Source organism: Orcinus orca, chromosome 16 (genome assembly GCF_937001465.1).
Source record: "Orcinus orca chromosome 16, mOrcOrc1.1, whole genome shotgun sequence".
NCBI classification, from domain to species: Eukaryota; Metazoa; Chordata; class Mammalia; order Artiodactyla; family Delphinidae; genus Orcinus; species Orcinus orca.
This window is the reverse complement of record NC_064574.1, coordinates 75,047,485-75,062,128: the sequence shown is the minus strand read 5'-3', so window position 1 is coordinate 75,062,128 and position 14,644 is coordinate 75,047,485. Positions and strand designations below refer to the sequence as shown.

The following is a 14,644-nucleotide window of genomic DNA, read 5'->3' as shown; positions in this document are numbered from 1 at the left end:
TATGGTATTTGTCTTTCTCTGTCAGACTTACTTCACTTACTATGATGATCTGTACTTGCATTCATGTTGCTGCAAATGGCATTATTTCATCCTTTTTTATGGCTGAGTAGTATTCCATTGTATATATGTACCACGTTTTCTTCATTCATCTGTCAATGGACATTTAGGTTGTTTCCATGTCTTGGCTATTGTGCATAGTGTTGCTATGGACATAGTGGGGCATGTATCTTTTTGCATTAGAGTTTTGTCTGGATATATGCCCAGGAGTGGCTAGATCATATGGTAATTGTACTTTCAGTTTTCTGAGGAACCTCCATATTCCATAGTGGCTGCAGAGAGTTTTAAACAGGGGATTGACAGCATGATCTGATTTATATTTTAAAAGCTCACTCAGGCCACTGAGGAACAACAGGTTCTGTAACCGTTGTTTTCTTTGTGTTAAATGGAGTTATATAAGCAGTATTCACACCCAGCCACTGATTACTGTTAAGGGGGAATGAAAACAGGTTGATCTGTGGTTCTGGGCTTCAGTGATGGTGACGGAGGATCCAGACTTGGAGTGGGAGGGGATGGGCTTGATTTTAGTCCTGTCGAGCTGGGGATGGGGATGTAGGACAGCCAGGCAGACATGGATGGTCCTCTAGCAGTTGAAGAAGAAACAAACGGATGCCATATTACATTCTGTTTTGAAAACATCTCTGAACATAAAGTTCAGGGATTTGCAGATGGGTTTAAGTCATTGTGACAGTACGTGTCCCAAGTCTCAACTTGGTTGTCTGAGAGCATTTGGAGGCACTAGTGTTCTGGTGACTTACTCCACCTCCATCTCCATCCAAGGACAGTTATAATTTCCTGCTCTTTATTTCTAGAGGGTGATTTTAAGCATTTCAGATTAGAGAGGTGACTCCAGCAGAAAGGCAGTTTCGGAGCCCAGAGTGCTAACCTTACACCACGGAACCTAGTGGGGTTCCAGTTTCTAATAGGCTGATGTCATCCCCGTCTTCACGGCTTTCGCAAACCTTATGGACACGTAGCTTCAGACTTTATACTTGACCATATTTCCTTCTTCTGTGCTAAACTGAGGATAGTGAAGTAATGACAAGTGGTGAAATAATGGCAAATGAAAATATGGCAAGAGATTTTTTTTTTTCCTACCAAGTATTTATTACTTGGATCGTTTATAGAAAGTCAATTTAAGGATTGGTTGACTTAATCCTTTGAAAAAGATAAAATATTTCAAATATAGGGAACAGCACAACACTCCCCCTCACTCCGTTTTTCAAAATCTCTTTCAACTTCACAAAATCACAGCTGGGAATAAGCAGATTTACTTCTTTTGTTCCTAAGGAAAGTTATATCTATAGTCATCTGGGGTAGGGATTCTTAGTTTATAGCTCTTTCACATGTGGCATTGATTACAATTTGTGCAAATCAAGGAGATAGTGTTTATTAATCTACAGGTGAAATGTTTTAGAAGATGGGGCTCTGGGAAGGTCAAGGAAAATAAAGAAATGATGTTCTCCCAAGGAGTGTGCTACCAATATCTTATTTGGGAGCTCATGGGATCTCAGAAGTCATCTAGTCCAGGCCCCTTCCCATTCCATGACTAACTCCTCAAAACTCTTGTCATGGTCATTCAGTGTCCTCTTGGACACTTCCGGCGAAGAGCAAACTAGAACATTAGCTTGTTTCCCTGTACGGCAGCCCAGGCTGTTTCGGGTTGAAACCTTCTTCTACAGTTATGTCCTTTGGTCCTGGTTCTGCCGTACCATTCACGGTAGACCTACTTCCTCTTCTTTGTGACAACCATCAGGTCCTTCAAGGCAGCTCACGGGCGTGCTTTGGGCCAAGACTCTCTAATTCCCTGTTCTACACAGTGAGTGATCCAGGGAACGTGCATGGAGCCAGGATGGGAAGCAAATGAGAGCTCACTGTTGCTGGTCTTCGTGACTATGTTCCATATTGGAGGTGCCTCCTGATTTGGTGGATGATACAGCCACCACCCACCGTCCCACCCGAGGAAGAGTGGAGACAGTCACTTCCAAGCGTGGGTCTTGGGAGATGGAGACACGGAAGAATCGGCAGCCTCATGAATGGCACCCCTCAGCTATGGGGCTTCCCGAGGCTCTTGAACGCTCCCAGCAGTGCTACAGAGCAGTGCTTTGCAGACTTGAACGTGCACACGGATGGGGGCTGTGAAGTCAACTTCCTAACAAGACCCCGGGTGATGCTAGTACTGCTGGTCTGTGGACCACACTTGGGATAGCGAGGTTGTGGGACACATCAGAATCATAGTATAAAACGGAGGACGGTTTGGGATCAGAAAGGCCAGAATTGACTTAGAGAAGCTGTCAAAGTCCTCTTTTCTCTGCTCCTCCTCCTTTAACTAAAGAATCAAAGGCTCCATGATATCAGAAGAATCGAAGCCGTCACGGATTCATGGTAGCGGCCTCTGTGGTGCTCACACATAAGCTAGTCAGACAGATCGCAGGCTGTGCGGCACCCAGGCCCCATGGGTCACAGCGGGTTGTTTGAACAGACTTGGAAGGAGTTTTGTGCTCCGTCCTCAGGAGTACAGACAGGCGTGTCTGGATGCTGGCAGCGCGTTCATTGCCGAAAGATGCGAGACATTGTCCGGGGCAAAGCCCACTTCTCAAGGGCGACCTTTGAGATCAGGACAAGAGTGGTTCTTGGAGTTTTCCAACCACTCTCTGGGGAAACACTGTTTTCAGGATTTTTGGTGATGCTGTACTAGTCACCAAGTGACAGCTGTGTGAACTGGTAGAAAAATGACTGAGGTCGCTGATGTCCCTCCTGGGTACTAACCGCCCCCGCCCCCACCCCGAACCCTCCGCAGCTCTCTCGGCACAGGGAGAGGCAGGGCGGAGCGGTCCACGTGCTTTGGTGTCTGTGATTCTTTCTTCCCTTCCCTCCACAACAGAAAGACTGAGCTGCCAATGTGAGAAATGACAAAAGAGTTGCCTCACTCCTTCCTACTAGAGTAACTTGAGACGTTCCTTTTGACGCCCTGACGCTGACAGGAGGGTAACTTTGAGGAAATCCATACAGGGCTGTCTTGTAATACAGGTGACTCCCTTATTTTAGAGGGATGAAGTGTGCGTGTTCTCGCAGGCTCTGCAGCAGTGGTGACCAGAACCTAGGGCAACCTTACCTCGGCTGGCACACCTCACACCACAGCCCTGCATGCAGAGGGTTAGGAAGAAACCTGGGGGTGGTGAGGATCTGTGTAGAGGGCCAGGGAGCCAAGGAAAAGCCTGGGATAGACTAGATGGAAAATCCCTACCTGCCAACATCGCGGACCCCACCCAGCCTCTTTACTAAACGGTCTCAGCGATTGTCTAATCTGTGCCTGAAATCAGATGACACACAATCAGAGCGTACAAAGCAGGAGGGTAGCGTGACCGATCGTGTTTCAGTAGGTCTTTGGTGCTGGCAGCTTTTACCTTTGTCTTTGAGAAAACAATCTCTGGTAAAGTACAAAGTGTTGAAAATAGGGTTTAACCTAGAGCCAGTCACTTGCCAACTTTAATGGGTGCACTAAGCTTTCCAAGGGTGAACATTATTAGCTAGATGCCTCATTCCATAGCCCCCCAAAATATCATATAAGTATTGATACAACGGACATGCACAGATCCCAGAAAACTTGCTTATTCCATTAAGAGACAAAATGGCAAGGACACATAACACCAAAGACTTGTTTGCTTCAGAAGGTGACCAAGGGCAGGGGACCCTCACAATTATTGCCCCTTCTGGCTGCAGACGTGAAGCCCTGAGCTGATGATACTCGAAGTTAGCAGTGGACAGCAGTACAGCGAGGAAGGCGGCAGATCTATAAATAGATCTGTGAGCCTCTATGAGTTTGACAGCTTTTGAGTCCTCGTTTGTACTTAGTAACGAAAATACAGGAAGGAGGGCTGCCTTTAGAAAGATGACATTCTTTTTTTCTCCCCCATATCCTCACTTGATTGTTCTTAATGTGAAAGGCAGGATGATTAGATACTAGGAGGACTTTTTTTTTTAACCAGACATCTAAAGGTATAATTCATTGTCAGCGCCTTGATCCCACCTCTTGGAAAATTTCCAAACTAAGCAAAGGGTCTGTCTTCTTGTTGTCTCCGAGTGTAAGGAATGTGTCCTGCGGCTCTTACTGCAGCATCGGCCTCGCTCAGGAGCGAACATGTTTGGTTGAAAATCCTTTTAGAACCTTTCCTTGTTGGGACCCCTGTACTGACGTACAGACACAGAAGCATCAGGTCAGGTGTTGAGTGCACCCTGGTTTTAAGAGTCGTCGTGCTTGGGGTGAGCACACGCAGGGTCCACAGCGTCACGTGGGCACCTGGTCAACAGACGAGGCTGACGAGCACAGGCAGGGAAGCTGAGACTCACGGCAGGGGGTGGGGGCAGAGGCAGAGAGGCGCTGGCGAGGGAAACCAGGCGGGAGGTGATCTTGGCCGGAGAGACCTGCTGGTGAACATTGAGGCTGGCGGGAGGACGCAAGCAAAGATAATGGGAGTGTGCCTTTGAGGCCAAAACACGAAAGCCTGGGCTTTCTCCGAAACTGGCGTTTGGAGTTTTCGCAGTGTTCTGGGAAGGGATTGGAGATTTCAGCCTTCATACCTGGTTAGGTCTCTACATAGCCCAGAACACAGTCCACTTGATGTGAGCCTAAGACTGATCCTTGGAGCCAGTGCAACAGGAAGTGTTACAGATAAAGTGCTTTACCGTGGATAACTCTGAGCTTCTCTGTGAACCTGGCAAATAACAAACACTGAAGTTGAAGGCCACAGGTTTCCAGACTACTGGTTCATGTGTTTTTCCTCTCTGTTCTGCGTCCTCAAGCAGCAGCTCCTGGAAGGCAGGGGCTGTTTCTCATTAATGTTTGTATCCTCACGACCTAGCCCAGTGCTGGGCATATGAAGTGATTCGTTTTGCCTTGTATGAAATGAAAACATGAGGCGAATTGTATACGACCTTGACATTCCTGGGTTTTTTTTTTTAAAGACTTGAATGCCCCCATCTCCGCCCCCAATAGATCACAGCCTCTTTCTCTCGTCCTGATTTTGGTCCTTCATCAACATGGTCCTTCATTGCTCCTATGTGCCAGAGGCTACAAAAGAAATAAAATGTTTGCAAGCCCAGGTTGACCTGTAAGGGTGCCTTGTGCTGTAGGCGGAAGCCATTCCTGTGGGCTCTGGTCTGAACAGCCAAGGTGGATACTCCCCCGGAAGGCAGTCTTCGGTCGTAAAGCATCAGGAACATGGACATCCTCTTCAGGATGTATGCTTGTTGGTGTGAGGGTTACTAGGAATAAACTTGAATCAGATCTAAGTACGCTCAACTGCAGTCTGTTGACTCTTCTTTAACCCCTGTCAGATTAACCCCTGTCCTAGGTTAATCTGGTGAACTCAATGCTGTCCAAACTAGCCTCTCTAAGAACAGCAGCCTCTAATCTGTCGGGCTCCACACAGCTTTCCCCGTGGGCCGCTGGTGTTTTGGCAGATGCAATGGCTATTCTCTCCTATTTAGGATTCTGCTCTTACTAGGAACCCTGGAGGCCCTCAGAGGTTTGCCATGCAGCCTTCAGCCCAGAGCTTAGCCTCCCAGATGGTAATTAATGTTTACACAAAATGACAAGCCCAAAATGGAATCTCTTTGAGCCCCGCCAAGCACCCATCATTCCCCTGATTGCCCACTCTTGCAGTGTTTGAAAATTAATTTGCCTTGAACAAACAGTGGGCTTTCCTCAATTTATTTGTACAGTTTCAGTGACCGCGAAGGAAGAGCTGCAAGACTGAATGTCATCCCTCCATTCGTTCAATTCATTCGTAATTGAATCTGCTGATGGAACAAACTGGTCTCTGTTTAATGATTTGAAGAAAAGAGGGAGAAGAGGAAAATAAAGAGAAGTGTAGGTTAGAGAAGGTAGATTGTTTTCGGTCAAACACCATTGGCGTGTAGAGTTTCAGAGATGGCACCTAAAACACGGGGAGAGTTCAGAGTATTGGCGAATGAATTCAACAGTGTGGTTTTCATTTTAGTAAGTATATACAAAACATGCAGCCTTTGCTAAAAAGGAGATTTTGTCTGAGGTCACAGAATAGACAACAGAAAGTGTGTTTAAGGAATGGATATTGCTGGTAGCTTGAAATAATTGCATGTAGATTCATAGAAATCTGATGCTTCCCTATATTTCTGGGCTGTTCGGTGTTGAACATTTCAAGATTTATTGATGTTCCCATTTTTCGATTTAAAATGTGGGTTCTTTTTCTTATTTGGCTACAATCTTCATTCTTTCTGTGTGGTGAGATTTCTGTGGCTCTTCCATGGGGACAAATAAGTAGAAAAGCTAGCTAGAAGATAGAATAACGTAAAAATAGGACCTGTCCAAACATTCAGATACAGATGGATGGATGGATGGATAGATACATTGCCTAATGACCAGTGCCCCACAAGGTTTTCGTGATGCCTTTCAGGCTCGTTCATATTTGCTACAATAATGACCTTATAGTGGGTAGACCCTCTTAGGGCTTTCTAATCGAGTGTAAAGACCAGAAGCACTGAAACGTGCCTTGGGAGAGTTTGTCCTCCCCCCCCCCCCACCCCGTTCCTTCTCTGTCATCAACGTTCACCATTTCCTTTCTGTTCAAGTACACCAGTTAGAACCGGTTAGAAACATTGAGGAGTTGATGAAAGGCTAATGCATACCATATCCTATCGTCATTTCTGAGAGAAAAATACTTATCTGTCCTCTGGGCGAAGAGCTTTTCTAAAAACTCCATCCAGTAGGTAAGGCAGTTTCAAGAGACTTAAACAGTCACTTTCCTGGTTGACTTTTTTAGATGGTAGAGATGTATTGTCCATGACGGAACTCTTTAAAAATATAATCCCTTTCTTTTCTTTTATAATAATAATACATATTCACTATAGAAAATTTGGAAAGTTTAAAAAAGCACAAATTTAAAAAATTGAATCAATGGTTATTTCTGGCTGATGGGATCACAGTTAACATTTTTTCCCCTTGATATCAGTTTATTTTTCTTGTTTCTTAAAGGTAACAGTTAACATTTTGATGCATATCTTTCTAATCTCTTTTTTTGTACATATATGTATGCATTTATATAGATAATTTTAAGTATTGAAACCATATTGATAATAGTGCACTTTATTTTACTTAATAGTAATTTTGTCGTGAAATATTTTCCATGAAATTAAATCTTTCTACAGTAGTTTTGGGAACACTGATCACTTACTTATTTTGTGCTATACATTGTAGAAAGCACTTAACATGACTTTTTAGTTTCCACAACAACCCTTTCCGATAGTTATTGCATTTTTTCAGTAAGTTATTGGACTTCTAGAAACAGAGCAGTCCATCACAGGGACATGATGCATCTAATCTCAATCCCAGCACACCCAGCGCCCTCTTTGTGTAATGTAAGAACCATTTTATAGCACACTTTTTTTTTTTCTTTTGGGCTGCATTGGGTCTTCGTTGCTGCACGCATCCTTCTCTAGCTGTGATGAGTGAGGGCTACTCTTCGTTGGGGTGCGCAGGCTTCTCATTGCAGTGACTTCTCTTGTTGCGGAGCACGGGCTCCAGTAGTTGTGGCCCACAGGCTCAGTAGTTGTGGCACACCGGTTTAGTTGCTCTGCAGCATGTGGGATCTTCCCAGACCAGGGATTGAACCGTGTCCCCTGCATTGGCAGGTGGATTCCCAACCACTGCGCCACCAGGGAAGTCCCTATAGCACACTCTTATTTTTTAATTTCTGGAGTGAAATATATGGTTAATATGCTTATCTGCACACATAATTTTTAAATGTATGTAAAGCCTTTAATGAAATGTAAAGGAGAAACAAATAGAAGGTAGTTTATAGTAACATAATATGTTTTAAGTACGTAGATGCCTGTTTGCATTAGAAGACAACGAAAGGTCAGATGCTTGAATCTGTACATAAAAGCACGGCTGTCGTGGTAATTCACATACCAGGATCAGCCTTATTACCATTGATGTCATGATTTTCCCAAGTGATGAACAACTCAACAACAAGACATAACACAGCAGACGCAACAACATACAACACTTGCGTTCTTAGAAAACCCAGTGTGTATTAAAGTCATGTGGAAAATTATTTTGTCTTTCTTTGCAAAAACAGGTTCCAGGTTTTTCAGCTGCACAAATGTTAAGTGGGACTTTAGAAAGTGAACCAAGATACTGTGTGTGGTTTACCTTCATATCATGGTCCATCTAATCTCCCTGAGAGCCACTAAATACCCTCCAGTCATTGTGACAGCCAGACATGCTCCAACAGACTTTGAAAACTCCCCCAAGGGGTGGTCTCCTTTAAGAGCTACCTCTTCCATGGCTTAACCTTTAACTTCTCTCTCTTTCTCTCCCCTCCCCCTCCCTCCTCTCCTCCCCACTCCCCCGCCCCGCCCCATTTATTTATTTATTTATTCATTCATTTACTTTATTTTTTGAATCATGAAACACCCTAGAACATAGATTCTCAAAGCATTTGGGGAGGTATGTTTCTGAAAGTTTATAGGCCCTATAATTTTCTTGTTAGGTTCGTTCCCAGGTGTTACATGATCTTGGTTATTGTAAAGCGTATTCCTTTTTTATTTTATTTTCTCTTCACTATCGCTGGTGTGTAGGAAAGCAACTGATGTTTGTGGCTTTTATTTGGGTACCTTACTGAGCTCCCTTATTAGTTCTTATATTTTTTCAGCTGGTTGTCTGTGTTTTCCAGAGAGATAATTATATTTTTTGTAAATAATAGTTTTGCCTCTTCCTTTGGTTATAGGTTTGCTGTTGGTCTTCAATTTAAATGACAGGAATCGTTTGCCTCCTATAGGTTTAGTCCACATTGTCTAGAACACAAAATGCACCTGGTACCTTGTTTTGGTTGAGGGGGTGTTGATAGGGAGTCATTTTTCAGTTTACGTTTATGATCGGCTTTGTTTGTTTCTTTAAGTCAGTTTTAGTCATTTATATTTTTCATAAAATGCGTTTTATTTTAAACGTTATTAGTATAAACGTGTGCCTTCTGTTTTCTTATTTCATATAAAATATACTCTCCGTGCCTATTAGTCATACCACTATTCAAATTCCCAGTTTTGTTTGCTTTGCTTTTTTTCCCCTTGTTCAGACTGTTTTTAAACATAAGACCAGTTTTAAAATTTTTCATAGGTAACATGATCACAGGATTCAAAAGTTTAAGTATGCATGTATGTAGACAGTAAAATACCTCCCCCTCCCCCAGTTCTCTGTCTCTCCAGTTCTCACTCCTCCTCAAGCCCCCAAATGGGTAACTCACTGCTGTTGGTTTCTTGGGTATTCTTCCAGAGCTGCTTTATATATAAAGTAAAAACTAATACATTTTCTTCCTTTTTTTTTTTTTTCTTTTTTGCGGTACGCGGGCCTCTCACTGTTGTGGCCTCTCCCGTTGCGGAGCACAGGCTCTGGACGCGCAGGCCCAGCGGCCATGGCTCACGGGCCCAGCTGCTCCGCGGCATGTGGGATCTTCCCGGACCGGGGCACGAACCCATGTCCCCTGCATCAGCAGGCAGACTCTCAACCACTGCGCCACCAGGGAAGCCCCCTTCTTCCATTTTTTATAAAAGCTAGCATATGCTCTACATTGTACATATAGAGCTCCCCAGTCTTTTCCACTGCGTGGATGTACCAAATCCATTTGTAACCAGAACCCTAATGATTACATTTGAGTTGTTTCCAAACGGGCGATTCAAATCGTGATGTTGTTCCACTGTGTTTATAGACCAAATTCTTACTCATCAGGTCAAGGGAACTCCATTAGTTTTTTGGCTAAATGTTGCCACATTGCCCTCCACAGAGGTTATAGGGTTTATATTCAACTAGTAAAGTAAAAGAGAGTCCATTTTCCCCAGGGAACTTGTATCCAATTTGAAATAAAATCAAGCACATTTTTCCTAGTCTACCCTTACGATTTTTTTTTTTTAAGTATTGTGTTTGAGTCAAGTTTCTTGAGATATAATTTACATGCAGTGCATTCAGCCTTTTTACTGTATAGTGTAATTCAGATTTGCATATCTTTTATTTATAAGCATGATGTTATTTTTATAAACACAAAAGAGAAATTTTAAAACCCCAAAATGTAATGAAAAAAGCTTCTAAATAAGACTAGTCACTTTGCACGTTCTTATTTCTTTCGCCTCAGCACATTTCATCTTTTGGCAAATTCAGAGCACACTGAGCAATACAAAAAAAAATTTTTTTTTTTTAATGTGTTCTTGCCAATGTTGGAGAAGCTCAGTAAGACAAGTGGACTGTCAGGACGGAAGAGCTTAACTGGGAAGACGCATTTATTGAATAATTGAAAGGAAAAGGAAATGCATTGCCGATTGGCCACAAAAATGCATGATGCCTAGTCTGTGCCTCACGAGACCCGTGCAAATGGGGGATCGTAAAACTGTTTCAGCCCCAAAGTTCTTACCAGCCAGCCTTCCAACCTGTCGGCTGCCTTGGTCAATAGGTTGGGGCACCAAGTGTTGATGGATTGACGATAGCTTTCAGATTGAGCTGAAAGGCCGTGTTCCAGCGACAATTTGTAGCTTTCCTAACCCTTTGCACTGTCTGTACTTAAATATTTTAACTGAATCCTGGATTTATCATTACCTGTTTTGTGTTAGGGGGCAGCATTGTGTAAATCATAGAAAAGTCACTTAGTGGTGGCAGAGTTAGCACTAGAACTCTGCTGTCTGGTTTATTCAACAGCAAGCAAGTTCCTTAACTTCTCTGGGCTTATTCCCCATCTAGTCGAAGAGGGTTGGATAACATGCTTGCTAGCTACTCACAGAACGGTCTAAGCATCAGCATCACCTGGGAAATTCTCAGAATGGTAGACTCTGGAGCCCTGCTCACCCCCAAAGCTGCTGAATCCGAATCTGCATTTGAATCTGATCTTCGGGGCTTTGAGATGCACGTTAGAGTTTGAGAAGTGCTGGGATGGTCTCCCAGATTCTGGTCTTCTTCCAAAATTCTGTGATTCTCGGTTTCCCAAGCCAGTGGTTCCCTACAAATTTGTAGGGTTCGCTAGAGAGGTTTCGGTCTTGCCGGTGTACCTTGTTGATCGTCAGGAATGGCAACACCGCCACAGTCTCAGCACCACTCCTCTGACTCTAGCTGGGTTTGGGTTGGTCCTGAGACGGTGGGACAGCAGAGGAAACGTAGCGCCAATTCTGCCTTTATGGAGCCTTGGGAAGCGAGCCCAAGCCTGTACTGTGCCTTCTTTTTTTGTGCTGTTAGAATTTCCGGGGTGTTAGTGCTTTCTGCCCCAGACCTAACCAACCAGCCTGCATTGTGTGAAGCCTGTGGTTTTCAGTGAGCTCGTATAATTGCTTGCGGTGGAAAATCTTGTGAAAATGGTAGAAAAAAATGAAAAAGGAGCAGAGCCAGGATCCCTAGAGCTGGGTGTCTGCAGATAAAGGGTCTTCCTTTGTGTTGTAGGAGTTCTTCTTGTGGCTGAAGGGGGGTCTCTGTCCACATCAGGAATCTTGTTCTCTCTCGGCCCTCAGGTTTTGGAAATTCATAAAATGTCAGCTTATCATAAGCAAAGATCTTCCTAGCAAGGTTCTGAAGACAGCATCGGAGAGAAATGTGTGTGAGTAGGACGTCAGAAGTCTAGAGGTGCTTTTCACCAGATGCATCAGGTGCTCTATCCTTTCGTACCTGAGCCATGTGAAGAGGGGGCTTTCTTGGCATGCTGTTTGTGTAATTTTTCCACACTGTCTGTGGGACTTAAGGATAGCCGAGTTCATATTAGCTAAAACCGTGGTTTGCTTATAAGCCCACCATTTGTTTCTGCTTTTGTGCATATTACAGGTTTGATCTGTTTTACCAAAAGAACACGAAAATAATGGATTGCTTTGATGCAGATTCCAGGGAAGAAAAAATGACGTGTGTAGACGCAAGAGGACATCAACAGAAATTAATAGGACCAGTGAGAATACCATGTATTCTTCATACTTGATAACAGTGAGATTAGAAGAGAAAGTTCATGCCCAAAGTAGTTCATTTAGGAATACGCTGAAACACCACCCTCATTTCAGAGAATATTGTGATCTATTCTCTTCCAGTTTCTAAGCTGTGTAATAACAAAAGGATGGATTTTTTTTTAAGCGCAAAAATGCAGGAAAGGTAATTTTTTCCCTGCGACGTATACAAAAGTACTTACTCATGAGTCGGTCCACCTCTTTGTATTTAATGCCATATTTGTCTTTCATTATTCTGTTAGAGGACTGTATGGAGTTTGACTTACGGGGTAATCTATACTAGATGTGGCATGGATCTTTTGACCTTTGGAGGGAGGCATATCTTTTAAATTCATATAGGAGCATCTGTTGTCTACATTTCATTAGTGACTGTAGAATTTGACTTACATTTCACATCTAGGCTTGGTCCCAAGTCCAGCATCCCACCCCTTGTCCTCACTTGGCTAAGGACTCCTCCAGTGGTCCAGAGGGAATTCTTTAAGAACTCAAGCATGTGTAGTTGACAGTAAATTGGTCTAAATTCACGTTTGCACCTTCAATCTCAAACCCTGGGACCATCCGTAAGAGGAGAAAGCCTCAGCAGTAGGGGCCTGACGTTTGACCGGAAGTTTAGCCCTTGCTAAACAGAAAATCATTTCTCCAAATGTCACGCGGGCTCCATCAGTCAGAATGGAAAGGGGGAAGGAGGCCAGGCCGATAAGAGACATCTGTGGGGCTGAATAACTTTTGCTTCGTGTGCTACTGCAAACACTTCTCCTCTGTGTAGTCAAGAAGTATGTTTGTTTTAAAAGGAGAATCAACTTGTTGGCTCTTGTCTCTGAATTTTGACGCACAAAAGGCTTTGTCAAGGTTAAGGGAAACATTCGTTTTCAGAGTCTGGTGGCTTCAGCCGCTTCCTGGAAGGCAGCCTTCTCTGGCTGGTGGGCCTTTCTCCCCCAGGGACACGGCTGCTCCCAGCGGTAAAGACAGGACAGCACCGGGGACGGCCCAGTGGGCACAGATGAGCCGGGCCCGGCATTGGCTTCCACTCACGCACCTGCCTGTGCTTTTCTCTCTGCTCGCCCCGCACAGATCCGGAGCTCGGTGTCGGCGCGCTACCCCAACACGACGGCCGCGATGCGGGGCCCATTGTCCCCAAGATTTCGGGTCTAGAGAGGAGCCAGGAGAAGAGCCAGGACTGCGGCAAAGAGCCCATCTTTGAGCCCGTGGTGCTGAAGGACCCCCGCCCTCAGGTCCCGCCGCCCCAGCCCCAGGCGGAGCCCCCGCCCCGAGCGCCTTCTCCGGACCCCGCCTTGGGGCCGCGCGCCGAGCCCCCGCCGCCGCCCCCCCCGCGCCCCGGCGCCCAGCCTCCGCCCGCGCCCCCGGAGGCCCCGCCGCAGCCCGCGCCGCCGCCGCCGCCGCCGGCGCCCCGGCCGCCCCGGCCGCAGTCCCCAGGGCCGCTGCCGCCCCAGGCCCTCCCGCCCGCGCCGGCCCACCCCTCCGCCCAGAGCCTCCCCCAGCCGCTGTCCGCCTACAACAGCAGCAGCCTGAGCCTCAACAGCCTCAGGTGAGCCGCCGGCCGGCTTTGGTCATCTTCTGATGGACGGGCAGCTGGCGGTGGGAGCGGGGCCCGCGGGGACTGCGGTGTCCTGTTGGAAGCTTGATCGCAGTGTTCTCAGCGAGGCGGGGACGCAAGACAGGGACGGGGCCTGAGGGGCCGGTGGGACAGGGTCTCTTGGGAGCAGGACGGGATGCGTTGGGTGGAGCATGGGTGGTGAGGACGTTGTCAAGAGCTAAATATCTACGGAGGCTCCTGAGAGAGTGAAGGCAGGAAGGGGAAGAAGGTTCAAGGAAGGGAGAGTTGAGTTGAGGGCTCTGTGCCCGGGAGCCCCGCCGGTTCCCCGGTCAGAGGCAGGGAACGGAAAGCCAGGGAGATGGTGCAATGTTGAGAATCTTAAAAGGAAAGCTCTTTACCACTACAACCACCACCCCACCCCAATCACATCTCCCTGCAACTCCAGGGGCGGGAAGATGGGGACCAAGGAGTAATCTGGTTTGAGGAATTTCCACTGTGATTTCCTTCCTCCGGGTGGGTCACAGAGGTGGAGAAGAAACACGCCAGGTTTAGGGAGAGAGAGGTGTTCCTCCCTGGAGATCCAGGCACTCTTCCGTCTTGTCTTTGCCAGAGTACAAAGGAAAGTTTACAAAGCAGCACAAGGAAACCCGCAAAGAAGAGGGGAACAGGGACCCAGGGCGCAGGCCCCAGTGTTGCCCACCCCGGCTGGTCCCGGGGGTTGTCATTCTAAGCCCCCGCGCTTGGTGACTTTGGTAGTGTTTTCCTTGTGACTGTGACGGGTGACCGTGGCGGTCAAGAGCCTTGCTCTCTCCTATCTGCAACAGGGGAAGGAAGCTGCCTTGGCAGGGGCCAGGCCCATCTTCTGCCCCCGAGGCCACGTCTGTGGCCTCCAGACCGCAGGGGTGACGGGGCACCTGACCCCCTGGCTCCCCCTTCCCTGTGCTTCTTCACAGAAGAGGGAGCAGCTCACTGCGCATATTGCTTTCCACTGACGTTGCCCTGTCGCAAGTGTGGCTGGTGCAGGATGGGAGG

The 14,644-nt window shown here is 46.2% G+C and overlaps 1 protein-coding gene across 10 annotated transcripts in view; it reads left to right on the top strand.

Annotated features, from left to right (window-relative positions):
• Positions 1-14,644, top strand: part of AUTS2 (activator of transcription and developmental regulator AUTS2) — a 1,123,834-nt gene that overhangs the window by 1,081,867 nt on the left and 27,323 nt on the right. For 9 of the 10 annotated variants that reach the window (XM_033426295.2, XM_049699567.1, XM_049699565.1 and 6 more), the window contains one exon: positions 13,129-13,603. The exons of the other annotated variant lie outside the window; for it this stretch is intronic. In XM_033426295.2, coding sequence (XP_033282186.2) covers positions 13,129-13,603 — 475 coding nt within the window. The remainder of the gene's footprint in view (positions 1-13,128; positions 13,604-14,644) is intronic. 10 annotated transcript variants of the gene reach the window in all.